Source organism: Pelodiscus sinensis, chromosome 6 (genome assembly GCF_052426305.1).
Source record: "Pelodiscus sinensis isolate ZL-2025 chromosome 6, ASM5242630v1, whole genome shotgun sequence".
Taxonomy (NCBI): domain Eukaryota; kingdom Metazoa; phylum Chordata; order Testudines; family Trionychidae; genus Pelodiscus; species Pelodiscus sinensis.
Genome location: NC_143057.1, coordinates 63,846,220 through 63,870,889, shown reverse-complemented (window position 1 = coordinate 63,870,889; position 24,670 = coordinate 63,846,220). Strand labels below are relative to the sequence as shown.

Sequence of the window (24,670 nt, the reverse complement as noted above, 5' to 3'; positions counted from 1 at the left end):
CAAGAGTCCAGTGTAGACAGGCAACATGAATTTCTTGTGCAAGAAAGCCCTATGGTTAAAATGGCCATCAGAGCTTTCTTGTGCAAGAGAGTGTCTACGCTGGCATGGATGCTTTTGGGCAAAAGCACATGCCAGTGTAGACGCTCTCTTCTGGAAGAGTTTTTGCATAAGAACTCTTCCGCAAAAGAGTTCTTGCGCAAGAAGCTGCCAGTGTAGATGTAGCCTAGATGTTTATAATGGGGAAGAAGTTTCAGAAAGCTACAAAAGGCACACCCTTGACATCCATGCAACCATCCTGCCTAATTTCATATCCCTGCTCCAAAGCATGTAGGCATTAGAGGTTTTCACTAGAGAACTGTTACTTTTGTCCATGTTGAAATTTAACTCCATGTATTTCCCCCCTCCTAACCTGCTCAGAAACAGTTTAACAAAAATAACAACTGTAGGTGTCCTACTAATGTGGAAAATTTTAGGGTGAAAAGTTCAAACTGGGCAGAGTCATAAGCAACTGAACCCAAGGTCTTCTAAGACGACATGGAGGGAGGGACAACCAGTAGTAGGCAGCCTTAGCTGCAGGAGCTCCTAACAAGCACAGGGACTCCCTTTCTTCAATGAGGTGGAAGAAACTTGTTTTGTTCGTTTCTCTAGTTTCTAAACTGAAACTGCAGCAGAACCAGTCAGGGGCACAAGGAGGAACACATGGAGAAAAAAGGCTCAGAAAAATACCAGCTCCTATGTTCTCACCCCACTCAGTGCTAGCTGTTGTAGAAGGCCTGGGGCAAAGGGGGTTGCAAAAGCACCTGTACGGGAGACTTCAGCAAATCCAGTAACGTGCCTGAAACACTACTGCTTACTGCTTGGACTTTAGCAACCAAGCTAACAGGCCCAAAATAGGCCAAGACAGCATGACCAAGTCAGGGAGGGGGAAGAAGGGAGAGTTTGGGTGCCACAGAGAGGGCAGCTTGACCCTGCGTCCTTCCTGAGGCCCAAATCTCTAGTGAAATAGCTGAGCTATGCATTAAGAAAAAAAGGGAGGTTGGCTAAATGCCCTAAGACATATATCTATCAGGGCCCCTGAGCATGAAGTCTCTGAAAAAGAGGGGAAAAAAAGAAAAAAATCTGGTGAAAGTGATGATCAGAAGAAAACCTCTTGCCTAACCTTTAAAAAGTGCTTGCCTAGGAAGTTTTTGAGTGACATTATTGTAATAATGGATAAATTATCTAATGGATAAATAGGGACAGAAAGTTTGAGTTAGAGGGAACAAACTTGGAGGGACACCTCGAGGACTCTTCACTTCTGGATGCATCTTTGTTCCTACCGACAGACAGACGGAAGACTGGGCATCGGAAGCCTGCTCAGTGTCACGCGAGAGCCACACTCAACTTCGGTAATTCTCAAAGGTGGGGTAGTTTTACTAACCTGTTGTGGACGTGTATAAGTGCTTGAGACTAAATCAAGTTTAGCTTTAAGTAAAAGCACTCATGTTGTCCTGTTTGTACCATCCATCTATCGGTGGGACCGTGTCTCCCCTGAATTATTTCCTGACACCACCTTGCAGAGAGTAAAAGTTACCGAGATGTATTGAAAGAACCCAGGTTAACACACCCACCACCGTCGGCAAGTAAGCCTGCTGGGGAAGGCTGGGGCTGATTTCTCCGCTTAGCCGGAGGACCATGGGGGTGAATGGATACAGTTGCAGTCCGCATTTACCAGCCTCCCCCAAATTCCTGCGTATGGGCCTGCCCAGCTACCCACCGCCTGCCCCAGCAGCGCCCTGAGCACGCAGGGAGCCAGAGTGGCTGCCATCACGCCGGGTGCCCCGCAGGGACAATCCCGGTTAGTGCCCGCTGCGCTGGAGCAGGCCCGGGGATGCCTGCAGCTGAGCCCGGGCAGAGCCAGCCATGTTCTTACTTTCGCCGCCGTGTGAGCTGCCGAGTGGAGGCGGCTGAGGCCCCGCCCAGCCCCCTTCTGAGCGTGCCGCAGCTCCGCTTCCTGTCGCTCCGTAGGGCCCACGGGAACGCACGAGCGCTAACCGTCCTGTGGCCGGGGCGCTAACTGCTCCGCGCTCCCAACCGGGCACAGGGAGCGCAACAGCAGCACTATCGGCTCGTGCTGCCGCGCGGCCTCCAGAAGCCTCCCCCCCCCCCCCGCTCTCAAGAACGTTCCGCGTTGCAGAGGGGGCGACAACGGTCCGCGGGGCAGTGGCTCCTCCCCCCTCGGTTCAGCGCCGGTCTCCTGCTTCCGAGCGCGGGGGCGGCCCTGTTGCGGCGGCGTGTCACGCGCAGGCCCCGCCCGGCCTCGGTGCGTGCGGGGGGCGGAGCGCGTTGCTCTCCAGCAGCAGCAGGGGCGGGTGGTGCCCGGCTGGGGGGCTCCGCGCTCCCAGAGCTGAGTGCGCGCGGCACGGTCCCTGTGCCGCGGGGTAGCGGCGCACTCGCAGGGACGAGGCAGCTGCAGCCTTGGAGAAGCGGGGGAGCAGAGCAGCTGGGGGGCTGCCGGTAGGTCCCGCAGCGCCGCCCCTCACCCCCCCCCCCTCTGCTCGGCGATAACTAGTCTGGGGGGTGGGGAGCCCGCTCCGCTCCGCTCCCGGAAACTCTCGGCAGCGGCTTGGGGGCTGAGCGCAGCCGGAACGGGGCAAGTTCGGGACGTAGCGTGAGGACCCTGCCGCTGCAGCTGCCCGCGCAGCCCGGCCAGAGGAAACTTTTCCCCGTGAGTCGGGACAGGCGGCGGGCCCGGCGGAGTCAGCGGGCGCCACCAGAAGTTGAGCGAGTGCTGGGAGAGCTGCTGCCTGTCGGCCCCGGCCGGGCGAGCGCGCTGCGGGCTGGGCGCTGCGAGGCGGCGGGGCCCCGCTGCCCGGGGACATGAAGCTGAGCAGGCAGTTCACGGTGTTCGGCAGCGCGATCTTCTGCGTCGTGATCTTCTCCCTCTACCTGATGCTGGACAGGGGCCACTTCGACCATCCCAAAAGCCCCCGCCGGGAGGGCACCTTCCCCAAGGTGAGCGGGGCAGAGGGCACGCGGAGGGCGCTGTTGCCGGCGGCAGGGGGCGAGTTTTAAGCCTTGGGTGGGCGAGTTACCCAACTTTCCCTTTCCTTACTGCTGCTGGCCGGGCGTGGGACTGCCGCCTCTCTTCCAGCTGCCCGGGTGCAGGCACGGTCTGACCGCCCCGGCAGAGCTGAGCTTCCTGGGCGCTGTTGAGGGGCCATCCTGCCAGTGGGGCATCACCCCCGTGAAATCTTAGCTCCAGCCTGGTGCGATGGCTGCCGCCCGGTCCGGTTAGGGTGCTCCGCGGAGTGCGGGGCTGGCCTGACTTCCCGCATTTGTTTCTTTCATGTGGTGGGAGCTGTGTGGGGGGAGGAAAGAGACCGCTACGGTGGGACTTGCGTTCGCCTGAAGCTGCAGTTATGGCGCAGGACCAACAGTGCCCCGTTGCTACCCCTGCTTGCACACATCTGACGTGTCAGTGACTTTGTCGGGGTATAGCGGCACGGGTAGCTGGTAAATAAGGTGTTAACGGAACATAAAAAAACAGTCTTCATTTCCAAGAAGCTTCGTGTATCAGTGAAGGGAAAATAGTTTGTCATTGGGGATGTCATCCTGTTGTTAGCTGTTGTGATATTCTGTAGGAAAATGAGCCTGTTGAGTTTGCTTGTATAAGGGTTAGTTCAGGTGGAAACTACCTGCTTGAGAGTAGGACATAATGCCATATTATTTTCTAACCATTGTTTTTATTTGCAACAGATATGTAACTGAGATAATGTAAAATGTCTGTCATGCTTCCGAGATTAGGCATGTGGTGCTCAATTATGTGCTGTTGATCTTAACTGGGCAAACAAGACTTTTCTGCAACCTAACAGCTTAATTTATGTTCATTGTGCTTAGTAAGCGGAATCAAGTTCAGTTTTATTCTGGATTCTGAGAACAAGCACTTAGAATTATTATTTGGACTTCTTATTCATCAATTTATCCTTGAGTTCAGATATCTGGATCAACAGCAAAATGCAGGACAATGTAGCACTTTAAAGACTAACAAGATGGTTTATTAGATGATGAGCTTTCGTGGGCCAGACCCACTTCCTCAGATCAACAGGTCTGTTCTAAAGAAAAAATTGACTGTATTTATCTTTTTGTCCCCCTGAGAGTCACTTTGGGCTTATTACTGACTATTATTCAAGTTACATAAGGATTATAAAGTACAGATGGGCGTTAGTAACCCTTTGGTTTTTTTTCTTGGTGCTTGTTTGGCAGAGAAATTTAAATGTGATTTACAAGGTGTTACTCTTGTTCTAGGAGAATGCTCATTTAGTAAGGCAAAATGTGACTTACAGTTCAGTTAAAAAATAAACCAACAAAAAATCCTAATTGGTAAATAAGGCTAAGAAATTGCATATTCCTGTTGATCTAATGTGGAACAGTTAAATTTTATAACACCATTGAGTCATGAAGTGTATATTCATATTTCTTTTTGATGTAACTAAAAGGAACAATGCTTTTTAAACAAGGTCTTGTGCTTTGCAAACTGTCACTCAGCAAAACAACCTTGCTGTACAGTACTCATTTGTATAACAGGAGAATATTGACAGTATATAGCTGTGGAAAGATAAATATTCCTGTTGCCTTTACATTAACTTATCAAAATGAAATATAAAAGGTCAAGTAAAAGGCAAAGCATGTTTATATTTTCCACTATTTCAGAAACAAATTTCCTTTAAGACCATAAGGTGCATGAAGCAAACAGATGAATTTTCAGATGTTATTTTTAAAAAATAAAATGCCTTATTTTGTGAGTAGAATGTTTTAATTGTTGAGTTACTGCTAAAATGATAATAGTAATACATCAAAAAGAATGGCGGAGGGGAGAGAGATAGCAAAACTATGGCACCACTTGGTTGTAAAAGAAGGGTGCAAACTTGCGATAGTCTCTCTCTAAATCTAATGTTATGGATCAGAGTCTAGCCACCAACTTTTCTAGAAGAAAGGAGGGAGAGAAGAAGATGCAGATACTGCAAAGTAACTGCCTCAAGTCCAGAAAAAGAAATCAGAAAAGGAATGTATTTAAATACATTCCTTTTCTGTCATTATATAGTGATATCAGGGCCTGAAAAAAATTGGGCTATATAAATAGATATGAAAGATTTGGTAGAGATTCTCATTGTCCACAGTCAGTACCCTGGTATCTCTCTTGTTTTAGCATTTGGATAGCTAGTATTTAAATATACAGTTGCCACCATCTATTCCTAAGAGGGACTACTCATATTCCCTCTACTTATCCCAAAATACCATGTTTGCTCTAAGGGGAAGGGGATGTTGTTTCTATTGCTCTCGCTAATTGCATCTAGAATGGTTCTTAATATGGTATCCACTCCTATCCTTTAGTTGGGGTACCTCTGAGGGAATAGTTTCAGTTCTTGTTTCTGTTGCTTAAATGTTTTTCCACAAGTAGTTACTAATGAAGTAATGTTATTTTTGCCCCCTCCTCCCCCGCCCCATCCACAGGGTATTATAGAAGTGAAAGCTGAAAATACTACAGATTGAACCTTTCTGATCTGGCAGCATCTGTGGTCTGGAATGATTTTAGTTAACCGGATGTCCCCTTATCATGGGGATGGCCAAGTTTCCCGTAGTCCCGTAAAGTTTGTTTACCACCACCAGTCCTGGCTCTGTGTTCTGAACTGTTGTTTAGCTCTAATTAAGAGCTTGTAACCAGTGGATGTGATGCTAATGCTGCTAGACGATGCTGAACTCCCGTGGTCCAGCAAATTCTCTTGTTTGGCACTGGTCAGGTCCTGAGGGTGCTGCCCTAGAGAGGGTTCAACCTGTAGTAGTTTTGCACTTCACAACGATTTGGGAAAGCTATGACACTTATCAGGCACCAGTTAATCACAGTGGTATTAGCTCGAGGTTGTGAAATGTGAAACATGAGGATGTGAGGGAAAAGCCAGTAGCAAATGTAATGGCACCTCCACTGACTTGGTTTCAAAGTTCACGGTTGTTGTCAGGGTTCAGTATAGCATCTGTTAAACTGACCAATGCCTTGTCAATGTAATGCTCCTCCTCCTGTTTCAAAAAGGAAGGAGTAGCAATATACTGTTTCAGTCCAGGCTCGGGGACATAGCATTTTATGAACATTTGGAAGTTTATCTTCATAAAGGTTAAAAAGTTAATGTAAAAAATAAAATAAAAACCAACACAAGCTGTGGCAGAAACTGATGGGTTAGATGATGATCTCTCCATTTGCTTCTTCTTCACCAGTGGCAAATTAACTTTCTAGCCCTGTGTCAACTGCACAATTGCCAGAAACAGTTTCCAGTTGTATGCCCTCAAGGATGTGAAATGTGCCATTTTCTCCTCCAACCCTGTATAGTTGAGGCTGTGCTCTAGGTAGAGCAATTTAGATCTTTGCAAGTAATCTCTTGAAAGTATTTTGTTTCTGAGTTCTACATTTTAGATTAAACCAGAATTACCATAAAGCAGATTTTCGTTCTATTATCTTGAACTCTATATGACCTTTTCACTTCTATTAAATGATCTCTACGTCTAAATTGGTTAGCTGACATGTAAATCTGAGGCTCCCTCAGTATCCATATTTGCTCTCCTGCAGGTTTACCTTAGCATTATTTACCTGATAAAACTTCAACTTGCCTTATCTAGATTGGAATTTGAAAGTTAGTTAACATGTTAGTAAACACATGATAAATATACTTTTTTCTTAGTGAAGACCAGGAATTTGGAAAAAATCTGCACACGGATAGAAAAGAAGATTAGAGGAAACATTAGTTAGATCTCCCCTTTTATTTCCTATTCACCAATGGTAAAATAACTTTTCCAGCTCTGTGTCAACTGCACATTGGCCAGAAACAGTATATTATGCATATTGCAAGTGAATTTATCTTCATTAAGAAAAAGTGTGTAACATGTTAGTTAATATAAGTTAAAATATCCCATTTTTTCCAAATGTAGGCATGGCCTTTAAGTTGTAAACAGTGAGGGTAACATATTTTCTGTGTATGGCACCCAGCACAATGGAGTCCCAATCCCAGTTTGAGGTGATTTGGCACTATCATAAAGTACATTTTGTTGCCTATAATAATTAGAAAAAACTGACTTGTGAACAAGATGGTGCCAGTGACATTCTGATGCTTAAATCACTGCCCTGTTAAAATGATTAAGGTGAAGTAAATGACAGGCTCATGGGTATTGGATGTGCATGGTGGATTTAGAGATTATGGCCTCAATTCTTTTCCCAGCAAATTTAGCTAGTTGCAGGAATGTAGGATGATGAAAGAGACTCATCTTTGCATGCCCTGGTATTCTGTGCCTGGCTCTCAGTAGTTATTGTACTAACTATGAGATCTCTACCTGCTGAGAATAGCCAGAGTGCAAAGGTGCTCCTCCTCTCTGGCATGTCCCCTATGCTGGGAGCAGGTAAGAAGGCTGCTGTAAAACTGCTTTGGAAGCTATTCATTGGCTTCTGAGCTTGAGTTCCTCTTATGCTGGGGACTTTGTCTAGGTAGTGTTTCTAGGTTTTGTAACCCCCTGTGATACTGCTGAAACACTAGGAAAGGCAGCTGAAAACCAAAATTTGGGCCCCAGGCATTTGTAGTGTGTGCTAAAGCAGTTAAATTACAAAATAAAATGACACAAGTATAACACACCAATCCCAGAATATTAACTCCAAGTGGACTAGTTTAGGTTTTATTCAGTAGGCTTTTAAGGTAGAATATTACGTTTACATTATGCTGCAAATTTTCTTTGATCTTCTTGCCTTGGCCTGTCTAGTCTTTCTGGTCCTAGGGTGCAGAACTTTTCTGCTTTAATCTGCAGCTAGTTGTCATTTTCAGGAAGCTTGAAGTCAGAGGCCATTCAAGGTCTGCATCTGGCCCAGGCTAGCTGACTCAGGCTCCTGGGGCTTGGGCAGTGAGACTATTTAATTCCAGTATAGACAAACAGACTTGGGCTGCAGACAAGTCTCTAGGACCCTACCATCTTGTAGGGTTTCCTGTCTGGCATTCTCTTCTCTCCAAGTGGCTTTATGACTTCTATAGTGTCTTTACAAATAATGCAGTGAGGGATTCATTCTGCAGAGACTACATTTTTAAGTTCTCTGCCTTGATTTGAGGTTAGTCCAACTGTAGGTTATGGCTGGAATACCTCAGTTGTGTGCGTATCCAAGGATAGTCTCTCTCTTCCTGTTTAATAGTAGGGCAAGGTTCCTCTCCCAGGCATAGTTCTGTGAGAATTAGTCATCATGCTGTCTTAGTCAAATTTGGGCCAGTGCTCACTGCTGCCATTGTTAATGGCAGAAACATATTCAATGTAGCTTTCATCATAGTCTGTGTGGAATCAGTAAGCCACACAACATGGATATTTCTATGTTTTACCTATGAACTTTGGACTTCTACTGTTAAAAGTGCTCTGAAGTGACTAAGGTGGTCAAAAGCATGATTTTCTGAGTATATAGTCAGCTACAAAAACCTAAGACTTTACATGAAGAGGAAAGACTCAATGAGTAGGTACTTATTGCAATACTATCTCTGATCTTTTTAAAACGTATATTCAGTACCCAGTTAGGTCACAACAAAAGTCACCATGAAAGTTTACCAGGCTAGAAATAAAATCTGCTCTTAGCATGATGATTTTATACAAAAAGCTTTAAGAAAATATGAAAGTTGCACAAGTACTTGTCAGAAAATGCAAGAGCAAAGGTTTCACAAGTAATCTGAATTCTGATTCATCTTGCATATGCTCTTAATTGCATGTTCATGTACACTCTCAAACATGGCATGCTAAACAGTTCTATATGTTACGCATTTTTCAGTATTTTTAATTACTGTACTGTAACTAGTCTGTCTTTTGATGTAGATTAATTATTTATAAGGTATGTATTTTAGTTGTTTTGTCAGCACCCACGTACCATACTCTTCAACCACTAGCATAGCCTATGTTGCTTTTTTTGGCACTGAATAATACTGAAGCTGTTAACTTCCATTTACAGATAAATGGCCTATATTAATTAGAACATGTTCACTATCACAATTGTGATAATCCGGGGAGCCTGTTTATTACATATGAATTTTGGTAGTTATGAAATTGTAGTCGTGGAACACCTCTTTGTGGAATCTGACATTTGCAGATCACACACGATACGCTTATCAAACTAAAGATGATAGATTGTTCCATCTCTGTTATGGCAGAAAGACCTTGAGACAAAAGACAGGCTCCTACTCTGTAGAACTGATTTATCAGGGGAGAGGTTGACAGGAAATGAAGCCACCTGCAAGGAGTGGTCTCTTGTTGAGGCTGATTAGGAGCACTACTGAAAAGGGAAGCTAAAAGTTGTAAAAAGAGCATTTCTCAGCAGTTAATCTAAGCTTAACATCCCTAGTTCTGTTTGTGATTTTGTTTAGATCTGGCTATTTCTCATGTTAAATAATTAGTAATGGTGCTTTTGAATTCTGTGCAAAATTAGTGTATTTTCTTTTTGCTACTGTGTAGACCTGTGGAAGTAAACTGTAACCAAGAAAGCTTAGGCTTTCAGGGGAATGTGCAAGAGCTGTTAAGGAGGGTTTGGGGAAATGATACTAATTTCAGGTTCTAGATATTATGCCATGTAGTACATGCTGCCAAAAGATGTGTAGTCAGAAACCTTTTCTAGGGTCCCAAAGGTAGGGACCATTCTTAAACTCTGCCCAGCTTCTAGCAAGTTAAGAAGATATGGGATTCTGTTTTCAGATTCCTGTACAAAAGTCTATGAAGTGTCCACAGGAGGCTCACAAACAGGTTACTTACAGTATTACAGAGTATGCTGTCTGAGTGTGCTTTACTGTATGTATGCATGCCAGAAAGCTATAATGAAACTTAAAGTATTATACATAAGGCTACATTTCACTCACAGGTATTTTTAGTAAATGTGATGGGCTGGTCCAAGCCAGTAAACAAAAACACAGCATATTTTACGTGACTGGAACTGTATACCTCCACCTCAAACTTGGTCTGGGCAGGGAGTGCTGGGGAGGGAGCAGCCACCACCTCTGGTGTGGGGTGGGTGTGGGAATCTTCCTAGTAAGCTCCATACATCTCCCTAGAAGCATCTGGAATACCCCTGCCCCATGCCTCTTTGGGGGGAGGGGGAGGTGGCCAGAGGCACAGCTCTGCACGCCTGTCTCTTTCGTGAGCTCTGGTGCCACAGCTCCCATTGGGTAGGATCCATAGCTAATGGGAACTGCAGGGGTGGCATGCACAGCAGGAGCAGCATGTAGAGGAGTTCCCTAGCCTTCCATACCTTTAGGACAGGGGAACCTCAGGCTGGATGTGACCCCTGGCTTGCCTGGATCCGGCCCGCAAGGCTCAGCCTCCACACCCAGCATTGGGGAGGGCCATGCTGGTGATCCAGCTGCCTCACCACAGGGATGGAGCACACAATCTACTAAGATGAGCCCCCTAGGCTCTGGTGTGTGAAGGGAATCTGGGGAGTATCTTTCCTTCTCAGCCATGGGTCACATTTTTTTTGTTTTTAGGTTTTTTGCTTCTGACTTGTGTGGCCCCCTGATTTTTCTATCAGCGCCCCCTGACCCAAAAAAGGTTCCCCACCCCTGCTCTAGGAGCTTCAGGGACATACCTTAGCAGGGCTCCCTAGAAGCAGATAGCAAGTGTCATCTTGCACTCTAACCCCCTGCTCCAGCTCTGTGCCCCCTCCCACACCAAACTGCCCCAGCTGTGGCCAGTGCAGCTGACCCAGGGGCTGGCTGATCTGCTCAGGTAAATCTGGAGCAGCCACATTGGCTGCTGCACAAGTCACAGAGATCATGGAAAGTCACGGAATCCACGACATCTGTGACTTACATGAGACATAGAGCCTTAATTGTACAGTGCTACAAAATGAAACATGTCAGTGTGAAAGGATGTAGAAAAATGGTATGATTGTGTATTTGAGAAACTGTTTGAAAACCAAACTTTAGCATATAATGCATATTTCCAAGAGAGTAGAGTTAAAGATCAATGAAACCTTACAGTTTTAATTTCTTGACTTTCAAATGCTGAAATGTTACCATAATGACCTTTTGGTATGGTATTCTCAAGTCTTTAAGAGGGAAGACCACAAAAAAAAACTTAATTTGTCAGAGCTTTGAAACAGCTGGGTAGCATCAAAAACAGCCCCTTCCCCCCAAAAAAATTACACTTACAAATTTCATAGTCTGAACCTCTTAAAATTAATATCAGAAGAGTGTGTGCACATATGCCTAAAATGCTGTACAGGATGAAGTCTCTTCTGCAAACCTGTGGCGTTGTGGAGCTCATAGTCCACTGCAAAGCCCACTGAAGTGACGCTCTTTAATATATCAATACTTTCATGTTGTTCATAGGGGCTGAGATCAGTTTCAAGTTTGTGCTTATGTCAAGTGAGTTTGTTGAATTGTACAGTCAAATTAGCCAAGTATGGGCAGCATAACTTTCAGTAGCTACAGTACTTCTGGGCTTAGTGTAAAATGTTTGTTCATACCTATGTGATTTTTAAGTCATAACTTGGTCACATAACAAATAAACAACACTAGAACACTCAGTTCCCAATGCTATTTCTGTGCAAATTTCAACTAAGTTAATTTCAACTATATAACTCTTTGAAAACTACTCCAGTAACTTTTCCACTTGTACTTAAAAAAAGTTGGAATATATTTGAATAAACACTTAGTTTCTACCTGATGAAGGTTATTTTTGAGACTGGAAAACAGCTAGAAAAGCGAATATTGCAGAAAGTTAGGATCAACTTAAAAACAGAATTAGAATGGACACAATCTTGCAGCCCCCACTATTATACCTGCTTTAATAGTGAGTAAATAATAATTTTCCCATCGCCTCCCCTCAGAAAACACATTAGGTAGGAGGTAAAGTAGAATCTTGTAGTGTTGCACCAGTTAAATGAAAAAATAAGGAACATTTTTATTGACTCTTGATCAAATTTAGAACTCTGAAGAATAGCATAAATACAATTATTAGAATAAAATAAAATTAAAATTCCTATTGCTTTCTTAGGCATTTCACCTTTAATATGTTGCTTTTGCATTTTGCTTTATCATCCTCTGAGGATATGAATGTCCACTTTTAAAAATTGTAAAGGAAAAAAAAATCTAGATTCTGGTTCTGCAGTTAGATCCATGCAGGCAGATTTAAGTGCCTGCACAGAGCTGAAGTGACTTCAGTGAGATTCCCAGCATGAGTTCACTGCAGAGCTAACCTATGCTTTTACCCCACCCCCATCATCCACATGCACAAACTTTTTGCTCTGGCAAATATATAAATATGCTTTGAACCTGATCATGTTTTCTGTCTTGAGGTACAGAATCTGAATTTTGTTTTAAAGTAGTCTCAAAATCCAGCAGAGATTTTGTCCTCAGATATTTATTTTGTTCCACCAGGGGGCATGGGACTACACTTATTTTCCTTCCCCAATACCTTTGTCATATACATACCGTTTTTCTGTTTGTGTTGGAGTCATAACCTTTACAAATATCTAGGACATTACTGTGATGGTGTAGGCCTGTATCCCTGCTTGGTTAACTGATCTGTAATTATATGGAAGGATGGAAAGTTAGTCATTGCCATGATACATTTTGTAAACACAGTAAAAAGTGGAATATGGCAGAGCAACAACCATATGACGTGTTTGTGAACCAGTGAAGAGAAACAAAGTGTTCTGATAAGAATGTTACTTTTTAAAATTTTGTATTCTGAGATGGTTAACTTAGAATCTTTATTCATTCAGTGTATTTCAAAAGAAACGACATAGTCCAAATAGATGAAAAGACAAACTGGAAATGCTTATAAAATCACAAAAAAAGTCTTGCACATGATTGCAGAAAACTAGTTTAAAAGTAATGGAAATGCCTTTATAGGTAAATTGAAAAGTCTGTTTTGTCTTTACAGTTTTGGGATGACGGATGGTCCTCATGGTCCAAACTCAAGTAAACAGAATTCAGGGAGTTACACAAGACTCTACATCATAGAATTTAATTAAGAGACATATGGCTTAGTGCAATAGTTGGAAAAAAAATCAAGACTTTTTATACACTGGCACTTTTGCTAAAACTTTTGTGGCTTAGCAGTGTGAAAAAACAACTCCTTGAGTGGCAAAAGTTTCAACAAGAAGCACTGATTTTGATACGTGCACTACCAGCAGTGAAGCTGTTGCTTCTCATTGGAAATGGTTTAATTTTGTCACTGTGAGAACTTTCTCCTGGTGTTTAAGTGCGGCTATATAACACACTTTACAACGGTGTGTTCCAGCAGCATAGCTGTGACATTCTAAGGTGTACAATGTAGACATAGCCATATGTCTACTCAAATTTAAGTAGAACACTCCAAACTTTTTTTTAAATGTTAAAGGAACAATCTGCGTTTTCAACTTTTTTGTAACATGCTGTAAGGTTTGCTCAGTGAGAGTATTAGCTACTTGTTGAATGTAATGAACAAAGCTTGGTTAGTTTTGACCTGTAATACTCTTACTTGATGTGAAGAAAAAATTTGTCAGAAATGACGTGTGTTGTATAACTTTGGGATAGGTGATGTCTTTATTTAAAATTATTTTAGTCCCTTTGTCCCTCATCCTTTCTTACTGATGATGGGATCTGTGGACCAAAATAACAGCATGGAGATAAATCTTGAAAAAATTATTAGTAAACAAATATATCCACGTGTCAAAAATGTAAATGTCATCTAGCCTCCAGTGATTTATAATAAAACATCTTCTCCAAAAATTATTGGAGCTTAAAAATATACTGCATATTCTTTAGCTGGAATTGATTTGAAATTAAGGGAAGGGGCAGAGTGCTCCAAAGTTAGCACCCTAGTAGGAAGCATATAATCTTTTGCTTCACCTCCCTTCTGCTAGTCTAAGAGTATTCGTTAATAGGTATGGGTATGCTTATTGTTGTCCTTCTGTTTGATTGGTTTCCACTCATCCCTGTTTTACTGGAGAAGAGTTGGCTTCTTTTCCTTATGTTACCTGCCAAGAAGGTCTAGAAGTAGATCTGTTGGTAACTGCAAAATTTTGTATGACCCTGTGACTGAAGACCCATCAGGTTGAGAGATCTTTCATAGCTGCAGTCGAAAAGAAATAACTTGTTAAATTTTAACTCTAATTTGTATAACTGTAGGATTATCCTTCTACCTGTACTCAACCTAAGGGTACGTCTAGACTACCGCGTTTTGTCGACGGAAGTTTTGTCGACAGATACTGTCGACAAAACTTCCGTCGACAATTTGCGTCCAGACACATGGAGTTCTGTTGACAAAGCAAGCCGCTTTGTCGACAGAACTCCGTAGTCTGGACGCAGTGTTACGGGCAATAACACCTTCTGTCGACAGTTCTGTCGACAGAAAGTGTTATGCCTCGTAAAATGAGGTATACCAGCGTCGACAAAACCGCGGAGTTCTGTTGACGTTATGCCGACAGAACTCCGCGGTAGCGTAGACGCTGGTATTGTTTTGTCGACAAAAGTCCACTTTTGTCGACAAAACTAGGTAGTCTAGACACACCCTAAGTTCAAGGATTAGCTAGTAATTTATATTTTTTCCTTGTTATGTACCACTTCTATTCTTCTTCATGCCTCTGCTTTTTTTTTAAACAGTGAAATCAGGTACAAATTTTTATGTAGCTATATCTTTGAAATTAAAAGGTAATAACTTTGAAATGTTCATATTGAATGACTATCTGCTCATATAGGAAAAACAAAACTTTATGCCTTATTTTCAAGCCCATTTCAGAATGCAACTGACTCTGCAATAAAAATAGCAATTTCTTTTGAAATAACCATGCTAGTAATGCAAAGACTAGGTTTCTGGAAAATTTTGATAAGCATAAAGGAATGTGTTAAATCAGAAATGGCTGACTAACTTGGAAATTATCTGCCATGATTAATTTGGTATTTGAAACACAGTGTGGCTTTGTCGTCATAGATGAGCATATTCTTTTATATTGTTGTTGAAATATTGTAGCATGCATTCAAGTTTATAGCATAATACAGTAAAACTCCGATGGTCCAGCATTTGATGGTCCGGTACTCCTGATGGTCCGGCACCATCAGGAACCTGGAAGTGCTCTGGGCAGCCGGACCATTGGAGCTGCTCTGCCCCCAGCTTCCCCGATTCAGCCGCTGCTAAAACTGACCAGCGGCTGAATCTGGGAAGCCGGGGGCACAGCAGCTGGGGTGCTGCCGGGTAGGTCCCGTAGCGCTGCCCCCTCGGGGCTGCAGGACCAACCCGGCAGCGCCCCAGCTGTCCCCATTCAGCCGCTGCTGAAACTGATCGGCGGCTGACTCCAGGAAGCTGGAGGCAGAGCTGCTCTGCCCTGGGCTTCGTGGAATCAGCCCCTGGTGAGTTTCAGCAGCGGCTGACTTGTGGACGCCTGGGGCAGAGCAGCTGGGGTGCTGCTGGGTTGGTTCTGCAGCCCCAAGGGGGCAGTGCTACGGGACCTACCCGGCAGCACCCCAGCTGCTCTGCTCCAGGTGTCCCGATTCAGCCGCTGCTGAAACTGACCAGCAGCGGCTGAATCAGGGACGCCTGGGGCAGATCCGGACTATCAGAAGGGGGGGCTATGAGGGGTCTGGGGTGGCATCCCCCCCACCCCATCCCAGACCCCTCATAGCCCCCCCTTCTGATAGTCTGGCAAATCTGATAATCCGGCACCCCCTGGGTCCTAAAGGTGCCGGATTATTGGAAGTTTACCGTATAAGACATTTTTGGTTGCTTTGTTTTTCTTCCAGGTCGTGAAGTTTATATATAGCAATACAGGTTCACCTTCTCTGGTCTGGCACCCTTGGGACCTGAGCAGTCCTGAAACAGGGAATTTGCTGGATCAGGGGAGGTCAGTGCTACCCTGCTGGCTGCTGCCCTCCTCCCAGGCTCCTCTCCTGGCTCTAGGGCTCCCTGCCTTGCAGCTGGCCCACCTAATGCTGGCTAGGTGGGGCTCTCTGCCCCACTGCTGCTGGGGGCGGTTCCCTGGTGGGTTCCTGCTGCTTGGTCAAGGCTGGAGCCTCCACTGCCACTGGAGGTTTATGGCCAGGGCTGAATGGCACCTGTTTCTGCTGGGGATTCCCTGGCCAGGCCAGGACTCACCAGCCACCACCAGCCCAGTTGCTGCTGGCTCAGCCATGGCTCTACAGTAGGACTTCTGAATTGCTTCTGCACCTGGTGTTGGGGGCTCTTTGGTCTAACAACATTCGTGACCCTGCTGGACCGTGGATATTGCTGGATGAGAGAGTCCTGGATTTGGGAGATTCCATTTGTACAAGATTAAGAGCAGGGATGTAAAGGGTTAATGGTTACCTGGAAAGCATTCACCTTACTGGCATGCTTACTGGGACAACCAGTTAACTAGTGCCTGGCCCAGTTAGTGCAGCCACCTGCCTATGTTGTGATGCAGCAGGCTGGTTAACTGGATAAACGTATACATTAACCAGTTAACATTTTAAATGGGATTTTACATCCCTAGTGAGGAGCCCTTTTTCATAATTAGCTCTGTTTCTCTAAAAATGAACACAAAATAATGGTTCAATAACATTTAACATTTAAACAATGGTTTAAAAACATTTAATAAAATGTTTATGCTAGGAAATACCACTTAAGTGGATTGAAAAATTCCAAATATTTAAATTTGCAAGGAGATGATTTGAGGACTAATAGAATTTTTCATTTCTTATTACAGGGCCAGCTTTCAATATTACAAGAGAAAATAGACCACTTAGAACGTTTGTTGGCAGAAAATAATGAGATTATTTCGAACATAAGGGACTCGGTGATCAATCTGAGTGAATCTGTGAAGGATGGTCAAAAAAACCCTGAGGCCATAAATTTCAGTCAAGGATCTTTCTCCGACCTTCTGCCGTCTGCTTTAGTATCCCTCACAGTTGATCCTGAGGATTGCTCATTTGCTTCAAAAAGTGGAAGTCAAGATTCAGATGTACAGGTAAGAAGCATGTAAATAAATATTAACACTCTTAGTATCTCCTCCTTTCATCCCCCTCAGTCTATTGTGTGTTACCGGCTTTCATTATCCTGAAGATTTTTCTCAGTGGTATTAGTCATAGCCATTATCTTATCTTTCTAGTCCATGACAGGCTCTTTTGATAGTCTATGTGGATCCTCTTGATGGAACATAACCCTTTAGTGCTCTCTGTTCAATTTATCCTGAGAAGGAATCTACCCTGATTCACCACATGGCACTGTGGAACAGTACTACGAGGTCACAAATTCTATTGCCCAGGTGTTTAAATTATGGTATCTTATTATCAAACATTAATACAGATCTAGAGGTGTGCTCAGGACCGTTGGTAAAGCCTGACTTAAGCTCAGCCGGCTTGACCACTGTGTGTCAAGTTAATTTGAGATATGACTGAAACCTGACAATTTTGCTTTAATCAGTGCTGCTGCCACCACCACCTTGTCCTTCAACTTGGTCTGTTCAGGCTTCCCACATCCCATATGCACTATCCATTTCTGGATGACTTTTTCAGATGGGTTTTGGTGTGATGGCAGCTGTGTGCCTTGTTCCTGACGGTCATTGCTGCGCTGTGCACTATGGAATGTGGCCCACTGTGACTGGTGCATTGCCAGGAGTGAGGCACACAGCTGCTGTTGCACTACATGTGAAGGCAGTAGGAGATGATCAGAGGTGACCTAGGCTAAGGAGGTCCAGGTTGTCTTCAGACATGACCTGACTCAAACCTGACACACGTGGTCACATCCTGTCAGGCTAGACAGGTTGCAAGACTCGAACAGGTTATATTTTAAAAAGATAGCAGTCACTCTATGGTTAAAGGTATGTGTTGATTTGGTGGAGCTTTTGACTATACCATCCAGCCTACTCTTAAACTTTTCTGAAATGGAACCACGAATGGAAATATTAAAAGTTTTTCAGTATGCTGCTTTCAGAGATAAGTGGTAGGGAGTGAGATTTTTTTTCAGGGTTGGGGGACGATGCATGTGTAAGAACAAGATTTTCTCGCTTCCAAATTTTTGATTGGTTTCCTTTTTTTTGAGAGAGCTGTTTCTGTTTTTAGAAATATTCAGGTCTAGATTGACCTAGAAATTTGGGCTTGAGATTTCAAGTGACAAATACACTCTTGTTCAATTTACTTCATTGTGGGGTGTAGGTGTTGAACATCTTTTCAAGTCAGTGCCTACACATTAAGTTTATTTTACAGTTATCAGGGAGGAATGGGGTCTTCAACTGATTTTCTTGAAAAATTGTGTGGCTACTTTTACAGAGCAGGGGAACCTTACAGTCCTATTCTGTATTGTTTAGTTCTGAACTTGGTTTTTCAGGAGATCTGGCGTAGATACAGATCTTGTATGCAAAGATGAAATCAGGAACTCTTTGAACAGCAACAGTGTTCAGGAAACACTTGACTTTGGATGACTAAACGTAGGCATAATAACATCTGTAAGAACTGTAGCACCTATTGCAATACTTGTAAGCCCTTCAGGGATACTGGTAGTAGTTCATACTATATTAATGCTTCAAATAAAGAGAGCAATATACTCATTTTTAAAAATCAGTAATCTACACAAGTCCCAGTCATATTTCAATAATAGATGATGAGGCTATTGTCAGATAAAAAACTTAATTAAGATGTTGATAAAATTATAAATACACATCAGTACTGGTAGTAAAGGGTAGGTAGGAAATTTAAGTGCACTGCAGTTTTAGAAAAGTTGTCAAAGCTAGAAAGTTAATAGAATTTCAAAACCAGAAAGAATCATTATGATCACACTTCAGCTCAATTGCACTTACTGAACCACAGAATGGAACTGCAAGGGCAGTCACTTTTCTTCTGTCTCCCCCACCTCTCTGAGGTGGAGATAGATATCTCTGCCTCCTAATCCTCCAGGCTGCAAAGTTCCCTTCTTATGTTGTCTGCATCATTCACCAGCAGGCCAGACTGCTTGCTCCTGCACTTGGCTTTCTCCTCAGTGGCTATGTATGATCTGTTATGGTTGCCCACAGTTATAAGTACCACATGGCTCTTCATAAGCAATAATGTTGTTAAGGTGAAAGCATTACAGGGAAAGCATATCAAAAAAACTTACAAGCATGGAAATAAGCTTCCCAGAAATCACCCTGTTCAAACAAGTAGCTAAGTCTTTTGATATGTGACTGGCAGAGCTACCACAGACACTGCATAACTAATGGATATAATCCAACCGCTAAGGTTACCACCATTATGGACCCTTCAAAAATTGTCTACCAAACAGCCACAGCTGCACCTTCTTATAAGAGATGTGACAAAAAGAACTATGTACTGGTGAAGGGGCTGAATTTTTGTTCTCACCCTACCCCAGACTCATTGGTGGGTAGAAATGGTTAGCCAAAGGGGGGAAGCAACTTAGACTGAGAACCACTTCTTATGATAAAGACTGGAAAAGGTTAGACCTTTCCAGAAGAAAAACCTACTCATTGGCTACTTTCCACTTCTGCATAGCCCACTCACAACTCAGCTTGACTATCCAAATATATGCACAACATGTTTTCTCAGTTGTTGACCTTTATTGACTATTTTCCAGAAGATAAAGAGGAGCAATACCAGGCCAATATTGTAGAAGGTTCCCTCATTGCCAGAATGGCCCTACAGGTTTCTCTCGATTCTGTTGACAAGGCAGCATGTTGCATCATTGCTACTTCTTTGAGTGGTTCCCGTGAGTGCTCCACTCTTGGTGGTCCCCATGGGTGCTCCACTCTTGGTGTCGAGCTCGTCCCAGTGCCTCTGGTCGGAGATTTTCAGTAGCAGTTGTCCGCTGGACTCCACATGAGCTGTCAGCGTCTCGCAGCTTTCACGCCTTTGATCGCGTGGTCCAGCTCCCGTCAGTTCCTTTCAGCCATCCTTGGTTGCTGGTGGAGCTTCTCTGTTGTCCTCAGTGAAGCTCAGCTTCTGTAGAGAAAAAGAGTTAGTTACAGTTAGAGTTTCATGTAGGATAGTAGTTAGTAGTAGTTAGTTAATTGTTGGTGTTACTGTTTAGTTCTTCGGTTAAAAGCAAGAAACTGAAATTGACATGCCTGGCTCCTCAGGCTTCAAACGGTGTTCCCGTTGCTGGGAGGCTATGCTGGCATCGGATGGGCATGTGGCATGTATCCGCTGCCTGAGTGAAACTCACATCCCTCACAAATGTGCGCACTACCTAAAATTGACATCCAGAGCGTGGAAGGAAAGGGAAATGCACAGCCTTAAAGCGGCATTCCGCTGCCGGCTCTGTTTAGTACGGGGGCACAAAAGAGGAGGGCTTCGTCCCCCGGGCCATATCCAGGTAAGAGAGTGAGGGCATCTTCCACCCACTTTCTACCAGCTGCACCAAGAGTTAGCGGAGGGGGCGAGCCGGGCATGCCAGGATCTGCGCCCGCTGCCCTTAAAATGACTGCTGGGGCCACAATGAGGAAATCAGCTGTCCCGGTGCCGAGAGCAGGTGCCGTGCTGGCACAGAAGGCAGCCTTGGAACCAGTCCCAAAAACTGCACGAAAGGTCGGCTCGGATCCGCCAGGACAGCTGTGAGCAGCGGAGGCGCAGCAGGCGCCGGCACAGGCATTGACAGCTGTGCGTGGAGCTGGCTCTGCACCGCCAGCACAGCTGGCGGCACTGGAGGAGCAGCAAACACCGGCGCCAGCACCGAGAGCAGTGCGCAGAGTCAGCTCAACACCGGTAGCGCAACAGACACTGACACTGGCACCAAGAGTTGTGCAGACTAATGGCTCGGCACTGACACTAGAGCTGTCAGCACTGGACACGCTGCAACCATTGCCAGAGGCATCGGCACCGGAGGGGTCAGCTATCATGAAGGCAGCAGGGAACCAGGGCACTCTCCAGCACTGATAGTGCATGGCAATGGAGACCACGCCCAGCTGATCAATACAGCGGCTGCAGCACCAAGAAAAGCTGCTTTCAAAATGTCCATGTGTCTTTCAGCTCTCTCCCCATGGACAGTTTTCTCCCCTGCACCGTCTCCTTTGTTTCCTAGGCACTATTCTCCCATGCAGAGGGCCATGCACTACCGCAGCACTTGGGGGTCTTATTCACCATGGCGCAGTCCTAGACCCCGGAGACATCACACATCGCCTCGTCGCAGGTACTCTCCATCACTGGCAAGGTGCTCGTCTCGCTTGCCCCATTCAACATGGCGTTCTCCCTGCACAATTTATTATAGGCATCATGGCAGGATTACCTCTTCCAGATGGTCCTCCCCAACCTATTCTGACCATTACTATGATCGATGCCATGGGGTGCACCCATGTGACAGCACTTTTTATAAGCAATGACAGTCCAAGAATTTAACTACTAAACCACATATCAACAGAAGGTCATTACACTGACTACTTTTTTGTTTCTGCTCCCACTCCCTGGCCACGTGTTGATCCCCACATAAACCCAAACTGCACCGCAGGGCGCAAACAAACTGGCTCTGGGTAGCATACCAAGTTATTAATAAATATTTTATAAACCTTTACCTTTTCTCTCTGCTGCCATGTCTCCTCTCCTTGCTCCATCATCTCTCCTGGTGCCTGCTGCCCCCCAACTCCTCACCCTCCTCTGCTGTTCTGACTCCTGCCCTTCTCACTGCCCTCAGCCCTCTTGTGATCTGCTCCCCTCCACCAGCCCTTCTCTCCCCCCTATGCCCACTCCTCCAGTAGCTCCACTCTCGTCATGTAGGCTACCCCTCTTCTAACACCTCCCTCAACACGCCTGTCCTGCTTCTCTACTCTGGTGCTGGTCCCTCCCCTGCAGGTGTCTGTCCTTCTGCTTCACCCCAGAATCCCCTGGCACCTGCACCTTCCCTTAGCTCTGCATCCTCCTGGTGCCTCTCCCTTCCCTTGCTGCCCCTATCCCCTTTGCCCTCTTTTTCCCTGATACGCATCCCCTCACCACTCTCTGCCCCATTCCCCTCCTGCCCCTCTGTGCCCTCACACTTTTCTCATGCCCACCCCTTCTTTCAAGCCTTCTCCCAGCACCTCCTCCTCCAGTTCCCAGTGCCCTTCCCCTCTCCTCTCCCTGCATCATCCTGTCCCCCCTCCCACTGACACCTCCCCTCCTGCCCTTTCCCTCATTGTCTGCACTTGGCCCCCTGACATTTGTCTCTCCTGCACCCTGTCTTTTGGTGTCTTCCCCTCCCAAGCCCCTTCTCCTTCCACTCCTCCCCCTCTGCCTTTCCTCTCCTCTTCTCTCCTCGCCGCCGCTGCACAAGCCCATTCCCTGCCTTCTGCCTTCCATGTTGTGGGGCCGGAGACCGAACCCAGAGGCAGCCCTGGAATGTGCCTCTGAGAAGTTTTAAAATCCCAGGCCGTCACGTCACTTCACACCCGGGCGTCCTCTCTGCTCACGTGCAGTGTTGCACATGGACAGCAGCAGCTGGCGAGGAGGAGCTGTGCACGGCAGGGATGGGCCAGGGCCTGCTCCAGGCAGAGCCGGGGGAGAGACCCAGCTCCACACATTGGTAAAGTAGAGCCCCTGGCTCTGTAACTTGCCAGCACTTCCTGGTTCTGGGACGTGGTGCCCGATTTGACTGAATTGGTCGAATTGGCCTAAGGCCGGCCCTGCTGTCAGCCACCAGGCACACTGAGGCCCGGTATTTTTTTCCCGTGGCCTGGTACCAGACCGCGGCCCATAGTTTGGGAAACGCTGTTATAGAGCATTCTTAAAACTGAAATACCCCCCTGGAGAAGTGAAAAAACAGATTGACTGAGCCAAAGAAGTACCCAGACGTGAACTACTTCAAAACAGACCCAAAAGAGAAAATAACAGAATTCCACTTATTACCTACAGTCCAGAACTCAACTCCCTCCAATGCGTTATACACAATCTGCAACCTATCTTGGAAAATGATCCCTCACTCTGAGGCTTCGGGGGGGGGGGGGGGGGAAGCCTATTCTCGCTTACAAACAACCCCCCCAACCTGAAACGAATTTTTTTTGGTCACCATGCTGCACAATCACATCATAAGCATCCACGAACCCAACCCTGCAATCAGCTGTGGTGTCAACTCAGCCCACATATCTATACAAGCAAATTCATTACTGGAACAGCAACATAAGCTACCAAATCAGAGGCTCATTTAACTGCACATCCAGTAATTTGATCTATGCCATGAAATGCCAGCAATGCCCCACACCTCCCTCCCTCCCCCCTTCTCTCTCTCTCATATATTCTTTTAACTATCCAAGTTCTAGGTGTTTATAAATTGCCAGTTTTGCCTTTTTGGTTTTCCCTTTGATGTTGACATACCTCTGCTTCTTGTTTTCTGCCCCTTTGCATTTTTTTTCCTCCCTCTCCCTTCTCCCCTATTTATTTTGGGTCTGGACATCCTAAACTCAATACTTCGGTCATCTGAAGAAGTGGGCTGTGCCCACGAAAGCTCGTGATACCATCTACATGTTTTGTTAGTCTATGAAGTGCTGCTACTCTATTTGTTGTTAGTTTATCCTGTATGGACTTAGGATACTTGGTTACCCCCTGAGGCTTAGGGTTACATATCAGTCTTCAGAAATCCACTCTGACACCCATTCAACAGTTGGACTCTATGGAGAAAACCTCGATTTGTATCACAGCAAGAGTACAACTACCTTAATAAATTTAATTCTAACAGTAAGAGATGACCCACAAACGATTTTCATACAGTAAAAACTTTATCAGGCATGTTGCAGGAATGGGGAGTGCCAGTTAGTAAAAAATTCTGGCTAACTAAGAGTTATACATACCAATGGAATAGCAAATTTCAAAGGATTAGAATACAATAAAATGAAAGAAGTATAAAATAGTCTACACATACTCAACAATCCAGGGCTGCGTCTAGACTGGCATGTTTTTCCGCAAACGCTTTTAACGGGAAAAAATTTTCCATTAAAAGCATTTGCAGAAAAGAGCGTCTAGATTGGCATGGACGCTTTTCCGCAAAAGCACTTTTTGCGGAAAAACGTCCATGCCAATCTAGACGCGGTTTTGTGCAAGAAAGCCCCGACCACCATTTTCGTGATCAGGGCTTTTTTGCGCAAAACAATACCACGTTGTCTACACTGGCTCTCTTGCACAAAAGCATTTGTGCAAGAGGGCTTTTGCCTGAACGGGAGCAGGGAGCAGCATAGCATTTCCGCAAGAACACTGACAATCTTACATGAGATCGTCAGTGTTCTTGCGGAAATTCAAGCGGCCAGTGTAGACAGCTGGCAAGTTTTTCCGCAAAAGCAATTGCTTTTGCGGAAAAACTTGCCAGTCTAGATGCAGCCCAGTAGTATACTGCAATGCAGAGTGGTTGGTTTCTTGAAACACTTAAGTGTATATAAATTTTTTTGTGCAGTAGGTTATCTTATGACACTAAATATCACTATTGGGAGCGTATAGTGTGTACCCAGATCATTAAGAATACACTTCATGCTAAAACTATGCTGAATATAATTTAATCTTTCTTTGATTCAGAAGGCACTTCAGGATATTGCAGTGCCTCAGGGACATCATTATCAACATTGTCATTGTAGATGTAGAAGGTGTAGGAGATTAGGCTGAATTTGTAATGACCTTGTGCACTCCCTGGAAGCTACTTTTTTAAATAAATCCCTGCTATCGGCTTGATTACTTGTCTTCTGCCTCTTTTGCATAAAACTAGAGTACAAAATGTACAATTGCATAACCTCCTGGGCAGTATA

At 44.9% G+C, this 24,670-nt stretch overlaps 1 protein-coding gene across 1 annotated transcript in view; it reads left to right on the top strand.

Moving 5' to 3' along the window:
- Nucleotides 1-2,199: 2,199 nt before the first annotated feature.
- The window catches only part of MAN2A1 (mannosidase alpha class 2A member 1), a 213,634-nt gene continuing 191,163 nt past the window's right edge, over nucleotides 2,200-24,670 (top strand). The window contains exons 1-2 of the mRNA XM_075932033.2: nucleotides 2,200-2,994; nucleotides 16,697-16,957. Coding sequence (XP_075788148.2) covers nucleotides 2,860-2,994; nucleotides 16,697-16,957 — 396 coding nt within the window. The 5' untranslated portion in view covers nucleotides 2,200-2,859. The remainder of the gene's footprint in view (nucleotides 2,995-16,696; nucleotides 16,958-24,670) is intronic.